Source organism: Ctenopharyngodon idella, chromosome 5, assembly GCF_019924925.1.
Source record: "Ctenopharyngodon idella isolate HZGC_01 chromosome 5, HZGC01, whole genome shotgun sequence".
Taxonomy (NCBI): domain Eukaryota; kingdom Metazoa; phylum Chordata; class Actinopteri; order Cypriniformes; family Xenocyprididae; genus Ctenopharyngodon; species Ctenopharyngodon idella.
The window spans coordinates 2,552,746-2,569,417 of NC_067224.1; the positions used below are offsets into that span (position 1 = coordinate 2,552,746).

The 16,672-nt window shown below is 37.3% G+C and overlaps 1 protein-coding gene across 2 annotated transcripts; it reads left to right on the forward strand.

Moving 5' to 3' along the window:
- The first annotated feature begins 52 nt into the window (after window positions 1-52).
- Window positions 53-16,428, forward strand: LOC127513411 (uncharacterized). 2 transcript variants are annotated; one of them, XR_007930400.1, is made up of 3 exons: window positions 53-194; window positions 11,558-11,698; window positions 15,937-16,428. XR_007930400.1 is itself a non-coding variant. In XM_051895162.1 (3 exons), the coding sequence occupies exons 1-3, from the start codon at window positions 7,028-7,030 to the stop codon at window positions 16,110-16,112; spliced, it is 387 nt and encodes a 128-aa protein (XP_051751122.1). In that variant the 5' UTR covers window positions 5,435-7,027; the 3' UTR covers window positions 16,113-16,428. The 2 variants fall into 2 exon arrangements, 1 of the variants encoding a protein (XP_051751122.1); XM_051895162.1 differs by lacking the exon at window positions 53-194 and adding an exon at window positions 5,435-7,097.
- The last annotated feature ends 244 nt before the right edge of the window (window positions 16,429-16,672 follow it).

Here is a 16,672-nt window from a genome sequence, read left to right on the forward strand (position 1 = left end):
GCCAGAGAGCGAGACGCTGCAGTTCACTGAGCTCCCGCACGATGGCAGCACGAATAGAAGAAAAAGAGCACTAATGCAGCACGTGCTCGTGGTGAGGGTATGCATTGACTTCACTTTCCCGCCAGAACACGCTCCCTCAGCTGGACTGAGTGGCAAAAGAGCTGCTGCGTGACTGGATTTAATACTTTAAAAACGTGAGTAAAACAAACAATTACACTAAAGGTTGGGCGCGATAGTGTTTCTTACAACTTGTCAAGAAACCTAATCCATGGACATTGACATGCAGCCAGGAATCGTGTTTCCTGACATTTAGATGTGCCTGATTTCGACGCCGGAGAAATACAAAAAAGGAAATCTTCCTTTGAACGCTTTATATAAATATAATATGGGTAGGTCTAAATCCGAGTGATCACTTATATCAATATATAATTATATTATATTATATTATAGTTATATATAGCGTCATATCTCCAGCCCTAAAACTTGTATAGTTTTTGTCAGTGTTTATTTAAAACAAACACCCAACTATGCAGATAGTAAATAGATGGTAAACATTTAATTGATGAGTTGTCAATACAATATATAGGGTATGATTTTACCCCATATCCAACATTTTGACAAAATAATGCAAATGCACGTTTCTCTGCCTGTAGTTGTTTTGGTGGATTACAGCAATCAATTTGTTTATTTTTTTCTGTAGCTTTCGGCAGTCTGTAAAAAATATACCTCAGATTTCTTGTCAAATGTATCTGTAAGGTCAATCGCAAAGCTCTTTCCCGTTTTGGATGTGTTTTGTGTGTTTTTCGCGGCATTCACGCTGAAAACCAAACGCTGCCACTCAGTCTTTTTGCCACTCAGTGGGCGTAACCAAAGTCATAACGGCCGACTGTGACGTCACGTGCATACCCGCTATTTTATGTTTTAGAGAATTTGTGTCTACATTTCTCTACAGTTCTGAGTATGTCATCAAATCACATGTCAAAACATCTGCAATGTTTGAATTGTAAGATTACTTTACATGGTTATTAGAGACCTAAAAAGATAACCTGTAAGGAATGTAGATTATTATAATATAATTATAATTATAATATAGCTTATTTTTAGGTTGTAAAAGCTAACATTCTATGAAGGTTAGATTTTTGGTTACAAGAAAAAGATTTTGGTTATGTTATGCCTACTTGTAAAACAGTTACATTGTAATGAATATTCTGACAAAAGAAAAGGCCATAATAGGGATTTTCTTCTGTGTAACATAAAAGGCGTTTTTTTTCATACAGAAATTCAACGATGTATTTAAGCTCATTTAAAAAATAAAATAAAAAAGGTAATTTTTTTTCTCACAATTCTGAAAAAAAAAAAAAAAATCAGAATAAAAACTCGCAATTCAATTTTTTAATGTTTTATTCCGTGGCAGAAACAAGCTTCCAGTAAATGATAACAGAATGATTATTTTTGGACAATCGATCACTTTAATTATGAAGAGAAACAGGTGAAACTGACCTGTTTCACTTAATGAAATCAGTAATTAGCAGGGTGCGATAATGGCCTTCAGGGAGGTCAATGATTTTTTTTTTTTTTTTTATATAGTCCTTTACATAATTTTTTTTTTTACCTTTTGTAAGGGCCAGTTTTTATAATTACCTTATTAAAATCTACTTGAATCTGCATATCTGTTTTTCAAATGCCTAAATTTAACCAGTTACTTTGACACCGGCCTTTGCGCGGTGACTAATCACAACACCTCTGATTGGACATTGCATTCCTAAACTCAACAAAAACGTGTGTGATTGGTTATAATGCTTAACACTGCAAACTAAACACGTAAAAATGACTATAAATATGATGTAACATGAACAAATCTCCTGTAAATGTAATGCGGCAATTTTCATATTTATAGGTAACGCTTCATATTACGGGTAGACTACTTTCTTTGACCCCCCAACCTCTTATTTTGTTGTCCTTTAGGGGGATCAATCCTTCAGACCCCCCAAACCAAAAACGTTAGACAAACGTCCAACTAAAACGTTTCAGAAAAAAACTTCCATGAACGATATACATAATGTTTTTTTGCTAATGTTTTGAGAACATTATTAAATACCAGATCATTTTACTGGAAGAACGGTTGTTCATATAACTTTGAGAGAATCTTGCCAGAACATTCCGTGAACGTTCCCTGTTAGCTGCTTTTCTCAAATAGGCTAATAAAAGTAAACAAGTGATGAAACAGGATAAATAAAGCAGCAGTATCATTACACACGGCTGATCATCAATGGCGCAGTGAATGTTTACAGCCGCGGCTCCAGCTCAAATCCCTGGCCTCGCTCCCAGCATATGATTAAAAAGAAAACACGAGTCCTTCCTGTCCTGCAGATGGGGGAAGGAGAAGATTTGGGATCAGATTTGAAAACGCATCATGAAATTGTTCTCGTCTCACTGCCGTGTGCCTGAAATGACCTGCTGAAATGACGGAATCATGACCTTATAGCTGTCAGCATGTGCTTGAACACAGAACCGAACGAATGGATCGGCATTTCATGCCGTAATCTCCCATCCAGATGTGTTAGTTTAGTTTACATCGCATTTGAAGCATGGACGATAAAGCTGGTGTTTGCCAACAGTTACTCACAGGAACAAATGTTTTATTTCATTTCCTTCAATCACATAGGCTACTGTATGATATGATTTCATCAGACAGCAGGATGAACTTCATAATAAATTACAAAAGGCAGCCGATTTCTTCTGGGTTCTGACCTGATTTCACAGAAACTGGCACAAGAAACGAGTGTAAACACGATGCGATCTCACTTATTCCCTTTCAAGTGAATAAATATGCAGGCAGGAGGGTTTTCTGACTCGCATTAGACTAACGAATGACTCTGTTATGGTTATACTCACACGTTATACAGAGGATTACATTACATTTGGAGGATAAAGCTGGTGGCATTAACGCTAATGTAGTGCTGAAACCTGTTAAACAGGGCCAGATTCATCTCATATTGTGACATAGGCAAAGGAAATTACTGGGCCCCCAAACCGCAGCCCTCGTATGACCAATGAAAACTATGATGATCAGAAAACCTTGTTCCAGACGTGAGGAACATGTTAATGAGACGTGACACTGAGCGAAATCAAAGATTATTGAGTGGATCATGACTTTAATGTTCACGTTCAAATATTACCCTGTCATATCTGTGTCAGATTAATAATTAATCTTCAGCTCTTAAAAGCTCAGCCCAATGGTCGCATGTTAAGAAAATATCAACGAAATCACATTCATCTTCTACATTGCGTTACATAACCTACACTAAATAAAGCTACTATATTCGATTTATTGACTTTTGTTAAAGGGTTAGTTCGCCCAAAAATGAAAACACCCTCATGTCGTTCCACATCCGTAAGACCTTCGTTCTTCTTTCAGAACACAAATTAACATCTTTTTGATGAAGTCTGAGAGGTTTCTGTACCTCCATAAAAATCCAACACAACTACCACTTTCAAGGTCCAGAAAGACAATCATTAAAGTAATCCATGTGACTCCAGTGGTGTAACCTTAATTTTATGAAGCGACGTGAGTGCTTTGTTTGCGCAAAAAAAAAAACATAATTTAGCACTTTATTTACAAATTAATTTATCCAAAGCGTGTTCACGTAATAATGTCAGCCCTCGCGTGAACAAAAAATGCATGCATTGTGGTCCTCACATGAACACTTGCGTGGAGTTGACGCGCGAGTCTGAACACAGCACACATGCGTAGTGGTGCTCTTGTGAACGCGCGTTGTGGATCATTTTCATAAGTAAAGTGGTACATTTTTTTTTTTTTTTTTTTTTTTTTGCGCAAGCACTCGCATCGCTTTATAAAATTGAAATTAATCCACTGGAGTCACATGGAGCACTTTAATGTCTTTCCTACCTTTCTGGACCTTGAAAGTGGTAGTTGTGGTGGTTCTCTATGGAGGGACAGAAACCTTTCAGACTTCATCAAAAATACCTTAAAGGGTTAGTTCACCCAAAAATGAAAGTAATGTAATTAATTACTCACCCTCATGTCGTTCTACATCCGTAAGAACTTCATTCATTTTCAGAACACAAATTAAGATATTGTTGATGAAATCCGATGGCTCAGTGAGGCCTCTATTGCCAGCAATGTTACTGCACCTCTCAAGATCCATAAAGGTACTAAAACATATTTGAAACAGTTCATGTGAGTTCAGTGGTTCTATCTTAATATTATAAAGTGACAAGAATACTTTTTGTGCACCAAAAATACAAAATAACGACTTCTCAACAATATCTATATGGGCCGATTTCAAAACACTGCTTCAGAGCTTTACAAATCGAATCAGTGAATCGGAGCGCCAAAGTCACATGATTTCAGCATGATTTCATGAAGCTCAGAAGCTTCATGAAGCAGTGTTTTGAAATCGGCCCATGTAGATATTGTTGAAAATTCGTTATTTCGTTTTTTTGGCGCACAAAACGCATTCTTATCGCTTTATAATATTAAGATAGAACCACTGAAGTTACCTGAACTGTTTCAAATATGTTTTTAGTACCTTTATGGACCTTGAGAGGTGCAGTAACATTGCTGGCAATGGAGGCCTCACTGAGCCATCGGATTTCATCAACAATATCTTAATTTGTGTTCCGAAGATGAACGAAGGTCTTACGGCTGTAGAACGACATGAGGGTGAGAAATAAATTACATTATTTTCATTTTTGGGTGAACTAACCCTTTAATTTGTGTTCCAAAGATGAACGAAGGTCTTACGGGTGTGGAACGACATGACGGTGAGTAATAAATGACAGAATTTCTATTTTTGGGTGAACTAATCCTTTAAATGCAGTTAATAGAATGTAAAACTGTCACACTGTAAACTGTAACATTCAAAATAATTAATTGGTTTGAGTAGGACAAACTTAAATTAAACAAATTAAACAGTTAGATTAACTTTTATGTTTATTAAGCACTTTCTTTTTCTTTCAAGTTCACAGAACTGATAAATTTTAAGTAAACTGAGTTAAGTTTAACTGAAACCGGGCTGGGATTTCTATTTCCCTCCCAGCATGCTTTGCCCATGGCACTTGAAAGGGAGAGTAAATGTTAAAATTAAGTGTTACATAATGTTTTTTGTGCAAGATTAATGTTAAGTGGGAGATTTATAGTGATTAATGTTTTATGCTAATTTAGAAGAGTTTTTGGAGAGTTACCATCATGGTGACAAGTGGTGAATGTGGCTTGGTTTGAGAGCAGGTATGTTAAATACTTTATACTGCTTTATACATGCTTTTGTTAACATGTTAACAAATTAGCAAGATAGCATTTTTTTTTTTTTTAATTAGCTTGTTGTAGCTAGCTAAGTTTACACTAATAAAAATGTTTACATTGAGGTTACAGGATAATTTTAAGTTAAATGTATGAAATGTATTTCCAAACAACTGCTCAATTCATGCATGTGTTTCTGTGTTACTACGTGTATGCAGACGAAACAGTGATGATTGAAAAGAAAGGTTTCATTTCTAGAGATGTACATCATGCTGTGTGTTCAGTGCACTGTGAGATCTCTGTCTGAACCTGACAATCCTCAATCTGTAGTCCATTTTGATTTCACTAAGTGATTACTGTCAATCACGTTCCAGATTGCTTCCACAAAATCAGCTTTTCAGGAGGAAAGTGCAGCGCCACATGGTCGTTTTGTTGCAAAACTGCACAGTAGAGCTCAAAAACTGGCCCAAACCCCTCAAATTGGTAGGTTTAGTAAGCGATTGGGGTGGAGGATAGTAAAAAATAATGCCAAATTGGACCTACATGGCAAAAACAATGACGCCCAAAAACGACTATATATGAACTAAACTGGCCAGAGAGAGAGAAAAGAAATACTAAATAGGCCTAACACATGAATGAAGCTGTACTGAATCTGTACTGAATCCTCTTGAATGAGTTTTCATTCAGCTTTAACTGTAGTCAGTCACTGAATGATACTGTGAGCTTTAATGAAGCACTGCACTCGTCTTTTCTTCCCTATTGTGCCGTATATCCGAGTGAAACGCTTCTGGAACAAGAACAAATGTAGGGCGAGGCTTGATTTTGTCCGCTGGCAATTGATTAGATAGTTGTGGTTTGCTATTGGTGGATCTCATGTGAGTGACAGGTTGCCCCGCCCTTGTCATCAGAGAAGAGAAAAGGGAGGGAAAGTAGCTCAAACAGTCAATCATGGCAACTCCAAGGTCATGGGTTCGATTCCCAGTGAAAGCAAGAACTTTTTACCCTCTTTACACTACAAAGAATAGTAATTACAAGTAGGCTAGTTTTGGTGATTAAAATTAATGTATTTAGGTAGATTCAGCGTTATTATGTAATGTTTTGACTTGACTAAAATCAGTTCGTTTAGATGTTACCTATAGTTTAGGTAACCTTTTTTAAAGTGAAGCTACCTGATTTTAATGTGAATTTAATGTTACTTTAGTGTCATTTTCACTCATGTGAGTCAATGACCCGTTTAGAAAGAAGCCAAAGCCCTGCTAGGTGAAATATGTCATGAGTTGTGTAAATATATCTTTCAATATCAGAGAGGGAGACCATATGTCGGACGAGAGCGCGGAGGCTTACGGCAAAGCTGCCTTATCCACAGCATTACAGACTCTAAGAAAGGATTTACTTTTTAATTCTTGATTAGATAGAATGTTTCTGCTAAACGAAAGTAGAAAGAACACACACGACCTGGCCAACATGACTCACTCACTCACACACACAGACACACACACACAAAAAAAAAAAAAAACATTAGTGTGATCATCATCAGCGCTGGATCGTACCGCGCGCGCGCACACACATAGCCTACACAAGCGCGCGCGCACAGCAGAGAGAGCAGGAGGAACTCGCGGTTTCCTCACAACACCTTCAGCCGCGTCTCTGAGGCGCACAAACAGCTGCCGGAGGCAAGGATGCGCGCGCTCTCGCGCTCGTGAGAATCTCCGCGGATCCTTCAGTCGCACTGGATCTGATGCGGGACACGAAAGCGCTGCATCCATGACTTTACACGCGCTGCTGCTGTACGGGCTCGGACTGACTTTGGCATCAGCACTGCTTTCCACACAGGGTGAGTGAGAGTGAGTGTGTGTATGTGTGTTTAGTTTGAGGACAAATGTGTCTTCAGAAGTGCGCTGAATCTGACCAAACATGCCTTTTAGGCAACCTCGAAAAAGATTCATGAACACAAGTCATGAAATTCTAAAATGTAAAAGGTGTTTTTAGAGAGGTTGGGTTCTGGTTAGTTTTATGTTCTAATTTAGAGCTAAATAATCATATGTGTGTGCTGGAAAAGTTAACGTCTAAACGAACTGGTCAAAAATATTATTTAATAATCAACCTAAATGCATTATATAGGATAGCCCATACCAGCAAAAACTTGTTTTTATAGGTTAAATCAGGTAGAAATAGTAAAAATTGCATGCAACGGCTTTTTAGTGTTTTTACACACATAATAGCTTATATAAAAAACTACATGTGCTTAAAACGGATAGAAGCAGCGTTTTTCCAAATTTATAGAGATCTACAATATAACAGACAGGCAGAAGGATAATTACTGCTTTTGGTCAAGAAAATAAATGTAGTTAAATGTAGTATATAGTACAGTATTACACAGAAAAAGCTTTGATCATTTATATGAATCTGAGACAAACAAAGGCGCGCGCGCGCACACACACACACACCTTCACGAGAGCGACGCGCGCGTCACAGGCTCCTCAGGGCTTCACACTCATTTCAACAGATTTTTATTGAAGTGATTTTCATAAGAGCATTTGGCGGGATAATCTGTTTGCTGTGGCTATTTATCATTCCGAGCGGCGGCAGTGTCTCAGGATCGACTCCGACTCCATTCAGTCTCTGATGAGCTGCGGGACATTCTCCTGCTCCACGTGCCGTTGTTCAAGCAAAACATGCTATCATGATGAATAATAAGTGCCTTAATAAGTGCATACTACATTTCACTCTCTGACACTAGTATGTGGCGCTTTGAAAGAGGAAATACCGCGGTACACAAAGCGGCCGTATCAAACAACCTATTAAACCAAACCCTTCCAGAGTTTGCATTGCACGGAAATGATCAAACAACATCAAACACCGGAGCTGCTCAATGCCGTGTTTTTGTAGGTTCGCATCACTCTGGTTCCCTCGACAAAAACCCAATAGGATTTTTCCTTTTTCCTTTTGGATTATTGCAGAAAGCAACAAAAGTTTATGATTCTTACACATTTTGTTCATGCACTGTAAAAAAAAAAAAAATATATATATATATATATATATATATATATATATATATATATTTTCATGATTTATTATCAAACATTTTCTTCTTTTGTCAAATCAACTTAGATAATTAATGTGGTTCAGATAACATATTTTGAGTTTCTGTTGATCATTGTATTAACTCAAAATTTTAAGGCAACCAGGAAACTTTAAGTTAAACCAACAATTATGTTTTACAGTGTGACAATAATATTCACATGAGCACAGTTTTATGAATTTCTAAGATACAGTCGGCAGATGTAAAAAGCTAAAGGCTATAAACAAAACTATAAGCTTCAGACAACACTTGCAGACTTTATTTAAAAACATTTTCCCTTAAAGTTTGAGTTATAATGGTTTGCAAGAGTGCGATTATAAACTGTGAAAGCGACTAGTGAGTAGATGAGTTTATCTGTTCGTCTGATGACGTTTAATGACGTTTATAACCAATAGTTCCATTTAGCCACTTGTTATCAAACTCTTTTTTTCAAGATCTGTAAAAGCTTTTAAAAATTAAAATCACAAGAGGGTATTATCGATGTAGGCTATCTTATGTTGTAGAATAATATGTGAGAATGTCTCGAGCTTGTGTTCACCACAGTCCTTATTTCAGGCATTTAAACAAATCCTAGTCAAAAAAACCCACTGACTTCAGGACGATGGAAGCAGAAATGCAGCTCGTTTTAGTCGTAGGATGTGTCTCAATCATCTCACAGTTCAGTAGTGATCAGGATTAGGGTTAGTTCCCTAAAGAGTCCCACAATGCACCACAAAAACCAGGGATCAATGCTCACTATGTTCCCTTATCAGAAATAACGTTACATGAAGGTCTAAAGGGCAGAAAGGGAGCTTTCAGTGATAAATGGTGCGAAACCTATAAATCACACTTAATAAACATCACAACGTAAATTATTATATTTAAACATAAGTATAAACACACATCGCCAGACAGGTAGTGCACTCTAAAAATGCTGGCTTAAAACAACCCAAGTTGGGTTAAATGTGGACAAACCCAGTGTTTGGGTTAAATGATTGCCCAATGTGCTGGGCAGTTTTGTTTAACTCAACTATTGATTAAAAATGACTATATGGCTGGCTTAAAATGAACCCAAAATAGGTTGGAAATTAAAAATCAGACATAAATACTAGACAATAATAATCAAAAGGTGAACATTTATTATTAAGCAATTCAATAAATGTTTATTATTTAATTATTATTTAATAATAAATGTTGATTTCCAACCTATTTTGGGTTCATTTTAAGTGAGCAATATAGTAATTTTTTAAACAATAGTTGGGTTAAATAAAACTACCCAGCAGGTTGGGTCAAACATTTAACCCAACCGCTGGGTTAAAACAAACCAATTGCTGGGTTTATTCATATTTAATACAACTTGGGTTATTTTTAACCCAGCATTTTTTTAGAGTGTGAACTCAATCTAGGTAACATTTATAATATTTGGCTGAAATGTAAGGATTTGTACATATAATAGATATAAAGTATTTTTCATAATGTATACTTTAAACAGCATGAAAATAATGTGAGCTCCTGCCTTGATAAATAAGTGGTGATGTTTTACAATGTGAGTTTGTAGCATGAATCTTATTGGTTGGTCAATTTTATTCACAGAGTGATGGAAAAGAGATTTTAAATCCATTGATTTAAATCCATGCCCTTTCAAAGAGGGGTGTGTGTGTGTGTGTGTATGTTTGTATGTATGTATATATATGTATGTATGTGTGTGTGTGTATATATATATATATATATATATATATATATATATATGTATGTATGTACACAGATTGAATGAGGGAGAAAACAAACTCCAAAAACCAAAACACAGACAACTGTTTTACATTTTTAGCTCTTGTGTGCAGAACTGAATCAGTCATTAAAGTAATATATTTCCCCAAGTGTTGCTGGTTTAATTTTACTCTTACTGCTTTAAATAGATTCCAAAAATGGAGTTTAAAGAGACAATGCATTTTATGCAGATGTGTGGCTGTGATAATCATCATAGACTGATAATGGCTGTGTTTCACAGAAGAGCTGATTTAGAAGGTCAAGAGTTTAAACTATGAACACTATACAGTCAAAAAATGGTAAACAATAATCAGTCTCTGTGAATCTGTAAACTTGGTCAAACAAGAAGAGGAGATGAGGATCTATAGCAGTGAAACTTTAATAAAACAAAACACTCAGAAAAACACTGGAGAAACACAAAACCACACAATAATGAAACAACTGAGACAGAGGGCTCTATAAACACAAGGCTAAAGGAAGAAGCAAACAAGACACAGGTGAACATAATCGGTAAGGAGGAAAACAAATCAATAACCATAACAACAGAGGAAACACAGGAAATGGAAAGTATTCAAAATAAAAGTCCTTGAACAGAAATAGAGAATCCGTATACATTTTGTTGTTAATTCATTTTACACATTTTTTTTTTACTATATGAAAGATTTTCTTGAAAAACTGATAAAATAAAGCAAGCATCAATTTTACATCAACAAGCATGCGTCAATAAAAATCAGTGAAAAACAAAATTTTAGTTTTTTTCCCCAAGTCAAAAATATTAATTGACCTGAATCAACCTAAATACATCCTTTATACCAACAAAACTCATTTTTATGAAAAGAAACGACTCTTTAAGGTGTACATACAGATTCAAGACTGCGTTTATATATTATATATAAATCATGTTAATATATAATGTTTTCTGCAGTCAAGTCTAATCATTATTTACACTTTATCATTACCTGCATTATATTATTTTTATTTTATACTGTGGAATCATTTATTTTGTATTGTTCTTATTACCTCATCAGTTTCAGATGAACAGCTTCTATATAGAACCATAAAGGGTTCTGTAATGGGATCTTTATGGATTTAGATTCAATTAATTAGTTTAATTTTATGAATTAAACAGCTCATAAACAAAAAAACTGAAATAACCTGTTAAACATGAAATTATGAAGTCATTAATTTCAATAACATGCAATAACATTTTTGTTTGATTCTAGAACCCAAGAGTTCTATATAGAACCCCATTTAACCTTTATTTATAAGAGTGTACTGTATTGTGTGTGTATAATTGTTTATTCTTATAATTTTTACTATTGTGCCTTATTGTGTATTCGCTCTCTCATATTTATTGTCTTTGAATGTTATTGTTTCTTATGCCCGTCTGTCATGAAAGGAATGGACAAAATGAGTATTTCTTTGCACTATAGAGTACAGATGACATTAGAGTCTTGTGTTCTCAGTCGCCGGCCTGCAGTGTTACGGCTGTAACGTCTTCCACGGGCAGAAGTATGTGGACGTGGGCTGCAGCCGTCCGGAGGTCATCACGTGCACACACTCGCACAAGGGCTTCAAGCACCGCTTCTGCATCAAGACGGAGAGCAGTGAGTCACGTAGACGGCCCTAAACTCTGGCCTTTCTCAACATGTCGCTGTGTGTCAGTCCTCTGTATTTATGTGGATGAATCGACACTGACCCACATATGCAAAGATTACAGAGTTTAATCTTCTGCTATTCTTTGGACATTCAGACATTCAACAGGAAATAACCTCATAAATATCTGACATCTGCATGACATACCAACACTGAACAATACTGGTGTTGGATTTACTTTGAAACCAGTAAACTTAACCAATAATTACAACGTTGAATTAAATGTGGAATATTGAAGCAGAAAGACTGAAATAGTATTTTCTTATAAAAACATACTCCAATAATCTTTGTTTTATTTACAACTCCAAAAAGTAATTTTTACAGTGACCAGCCCAGAATATAGACCTGTAAAAAATATATAAAAAATCATTTATTTTAGTAAAATCCAATTGTCCAATTGATTCATCCAGTGTATTTGAATTTACAAAATTGAAAAAGTTTGGGAAGTAAGCAAAACTCAAAAAAAGTAGAAGTAACTGTAATTAAATTACAGAAGTAATCCCTTACTTTACTTTTTCAAGGGAAAAGTAATTAAATGACAGTAATTAATTTGTCTAGTAATGCGTTACACCCAACACTGACGTGTGCTGCCAGAATTGCATGTGAACTTCATGGAAACATCAGTGAAACTTTCTTAAAACTTATATTTGTTAGACGGGACTGACCGTTTTAAGCTAAACTGTCACTACCAGTTGAAATACTTGTAAATGCAGCTGTTGTTCATGTGCTCAGATTCACAGAGAATCCATGAGTTTGTCTGTGTTCAGAAACACATCAATCTCAGTCGGCTAACATTAGGTGAGAGAGATGGATCTGGCAGCACAGAAGCCCGAGCTGGTCAATCATGAAGCGCGCTGACGTCCACGTCAATCTCCTGCCGTCTGAAGCAAATGGCTGACGCGGCACTGCTTTTCACCGGCTCAGGAGAACAGAGAGCTGGAGGACTGCTGATGACAGCCGTCACGGTCAGGACAGCAGAACTGTGTTTGAATCCGCACCTGTGTTTTTTTAATCCCAGAGGGAAGTGTTTATTCCAGTGAAGTGTTGTGTAACACGTTTACAGTCCTGCTCACTGTACAAATGATATGACCAATAAGGCAAATCCAAAATAACTGAACCAATTTCAACTTCACTTTCTAGGATTCAACCAGACAAGATTTAAAAAAAAATGAGTTAAACTTGCAGCCAATTTGATTATAATTAAAAATGTAAGGCACCAAATGAACTTACATTTTTACAGTGAGCTAGTTTGATGCCATCAGCTAATGCACATACAAATTTACACAAATATACACTAAACTAAATTAACCAGCACATCTGACTAACCGGTCAGACGATGTGCAGTTCTGCTGATCTCTCAATAATCTATAAACAGTTGTAGAGCAAACACGTGTGATATCTAAAAATATCTATAATATCTTTCAAAGGTCTGATTCTCTCTGTACCACATTGGATTAGCAGCAACAGTTGAAGACGAGTCCAGTGATTAACTTCAAGAACATTTACCAAAGACAGAAAATCTTCTCCAAACTCCAAGAGACATCAGTAACATTACACATGAATCTAGTACATACCAGAGGTGTAAAGTATTTGAGTAAATGTAATTAGTTATTATATTGGCTACTTTGTAGTTGTACTGAGTATCAAAGATATTGGCAACTTTTACTCTCTACTTGACTACATTTCTGAAACCAGTAAATGTACGTTTTACTCCACTACATTTGTGATGAGTAATGCAATTACAGATTACATTTTTCATGGCACCTAACTTTTTCTGCAGCAGTTTGTTTCTGATATAAAGAAGTGATATCGCCACCTAAGGGCATTGAAGGTACTATATCTTGTTCATTTGCCTTTACTCACCCAAAACTTGTCAACAAGGATACTTTACGTGAATGTGTGTGCATTAGCTGGTAGTTGCTGATTGCAGGTGTTTGATTTATTAGATGAGGAAATGACTGCAGCTGATGATGAGGCTCAAACCAGCACATACAGTAGACTTTGACTATTTAATTTTACTTAACATTGTTTTATTTATCCGCTATATTGACAAGACCTTTTTGAAGGATATTGGTTTACTTATGACCTTTTTGTGCACTTGAGCTCAACTGAGACTTGAGAGTTTATAGACGTTTAAAAGGTTGTTGTGTCGACCTTGATTTATTGCAGCATTGAGGTGTTCAGTTTTATTTTGATTTTAGAAAATAAACTTGATTTCTCATCTTACAAATCAATTGTTTCTTATTTTCACCGGCATGTCTCTCAGGTGTTGAGGACTAGTGCATCTCTGAGCCTACATTCAGCATGAGTAAAATACTTAAGTACTGTTAAAATCAGATACTTTAAGACTTTTACTCAAGTTGTATTGGAATGGGTTACTTGTAACTTGTAGTGAAGTCATTTTCGATGTAAGGTATCAGAACTTTTACTAAAGTATGGTTTTCAGGTACTCTTTACACCTCTGGTACATACTGTGTGTGAAAGCAGGAATTCAAACACAGCTGCATTTACAAGTATTTCAACTGGTAGAATTGTGACAGTTTAGCCTAAATCAGGGTCAATATACAGTCCCATGAAAACAAGCTAACGTTCCCATTATGTTATGAAAACGTTATTTCTGTATGTTCCCTGAATGTTCAAAACATCCATTTTTTTATAAAATGTTTTTTCTTGCTTATACGAATCTTTAAAGCCCAAAGTATACTTTGGCCATCCGCATCCGTGCACCGTCCGCATGATGCACTTTTCGTCATCAGGAGGGTCCGCAGACATCCGCACATCCCGTCCGCGTACAACAGCACATGTGCGAGTGACTTGAGCGCTTGAAAACAGCAGTCCCCTAAATAGTGCGCATGCGCCGAACGCGTCTGTCCACGCTCACAGCCAAAGGAGTATACTTTGAAAGGCTCACACACTTAACTGTGCACGAGACAGAGTGGAGTATACCCCGGGGCTCAAGGGAACATTCCTTTGTATCATTCTTCAAACATTATGGGAATGTTACTTTTGAATGTTCTCTGAACGTTCTGAAACAAATAGTAACATTTGAAAAACATTAGACGAACTAAAATGTTCTATTAACGCTACCGGAAGAACATTTGTTCATAAGTATACTTCAGTTGTCCATGTCCGCACAACGTCCGCGTAACGTAAATTTCGTCATCTGAAGGGTTCGCGGACCTCCGCACACCTCATCCGCGCGCAGCCCAAATTTTTGAGACCGCGCAGATGGTGCACTTACAACAGCGCATGTGCAAGAAAGACAGAAGAACCACAACAATTGAACTGCACATGTGTAGAACTCGGCCATCCATTCTCATCCGTGGTTGAGTATACTTTAGCCACGTTTCCACTGCAGGAACTTTGCCCAGGGACTTTGGGGTGGTACTCGGTGCGTTTCAACCGCAGGAACCAGGGTCTAAATGAAGTTCTGGGTAAAAAAACTTCCCCCTCAGAAAGTCCCTGCTCACGAGGTAGTACTTTTTCAAAGTTCAGGAACTTTCGGGGGTGGGACTTGGCCACTGAACATGCTGATTGGTTCAGTTCACGCAGCATTTTGATTGGTTGACTCCACACAGCATTTTATTTCAACCACCATTTTTAAAAGTCAGCTGCGGTGTGTGCAGTAAGAGTTGTTTGCTATTCAAATCAACAGTGGCATTTAAAAAATATGACCGATGGACCAATAACGAGGTTCAGGCTTTATTAAGTTTATATGCGGAGGACAAAATCCAGCGGGACCTGGAAAGTCGCGCACAGTCCTCAATCTTCACGGTACTTTAAACCCCAGGTCTGGGGGAAAAAAGTTCTTGGGAAAAAAGTTCCTGGGACAAATTGTGCGGACCCGACTGTGTGCGAGACTCATCCGGACACGGAAAGTGAAGTATACCCGGGCCTTAACATTGAGAGAACCTTGCCAGAACATTAGCAAATGTTCTGAGAATGTTCCCTGTTCACTAGGGTTTCATTTATTGCAATAAACAGATTTGATTCCAATCGGGAGAGACATTTGCTGTATGTACATTGACTTCAGTGACTTCATAATGGTCACGGTGACACACGAGTCCCTGAGCCTCGTTATTAATGAGTTTAATTATCAGCCTTGAGACACGCGCTCCAGTGGCGCAGGGAAGATCAGAAGTGAGTGGCAGCTGTTTTCTGTGACTGACAGTTCTCTCTCTCTGTGCAGCGGCGCTGGGCATCGTCCTTACCAGCGGCTGCGCCACTTCACGCCACTGTCAGCAGCAGGAACTGCCAGGCGTGAGCATCCACTGCTGCGACTCGGACCTGTGCAACAGCGCCACCCGCCGGCCGCCGCACACACTGCAGCTGCTGCTGGCTGCGCTCCTGTGGATGTGCTTATGATTCCTCTGCACCAGGAACTCTAGCAACGAGAAAGTGCACAGAACGCACAGCATTTCCACACGGATTTCCACTATTACACAGTAATGATCTCAACACCATCAGTCTTTATACACGTTCATTTTGATTTCTCCTCATGAGAAACATCATGTAAACAGTTGTTTAGTCTGTTCTAGCGCTGTATTTTAGTTATGTTCTGCATGTACATCTACAGTAATTGCAATAACTATAGGTACTAAACTGAACCTGACCCTGTTTTCAATAGAGTAAAGATCGATGTTCAACGTGAAGTCAGTCACCATTAAATCAAAATTTACAACTCTTGTATTTTTTATTTATTTTTTTTATATTGCAGTGTTTATTATAAATGAATTATCAGTGCAGATTATTATTGTTTTAAATTCATGTTCCTCGTAATCTTGAATCAGAATAACTTCCCCTCCCTCTTGCAGTGACTTCTCTTCTCTGATGACGAGGGCGGGGCAACCTGTCACTCACATGAGATCCACCAATAGCAAACCACAACCATCCAATCAATTCTCCACAGACAAAATCAAGCCCCG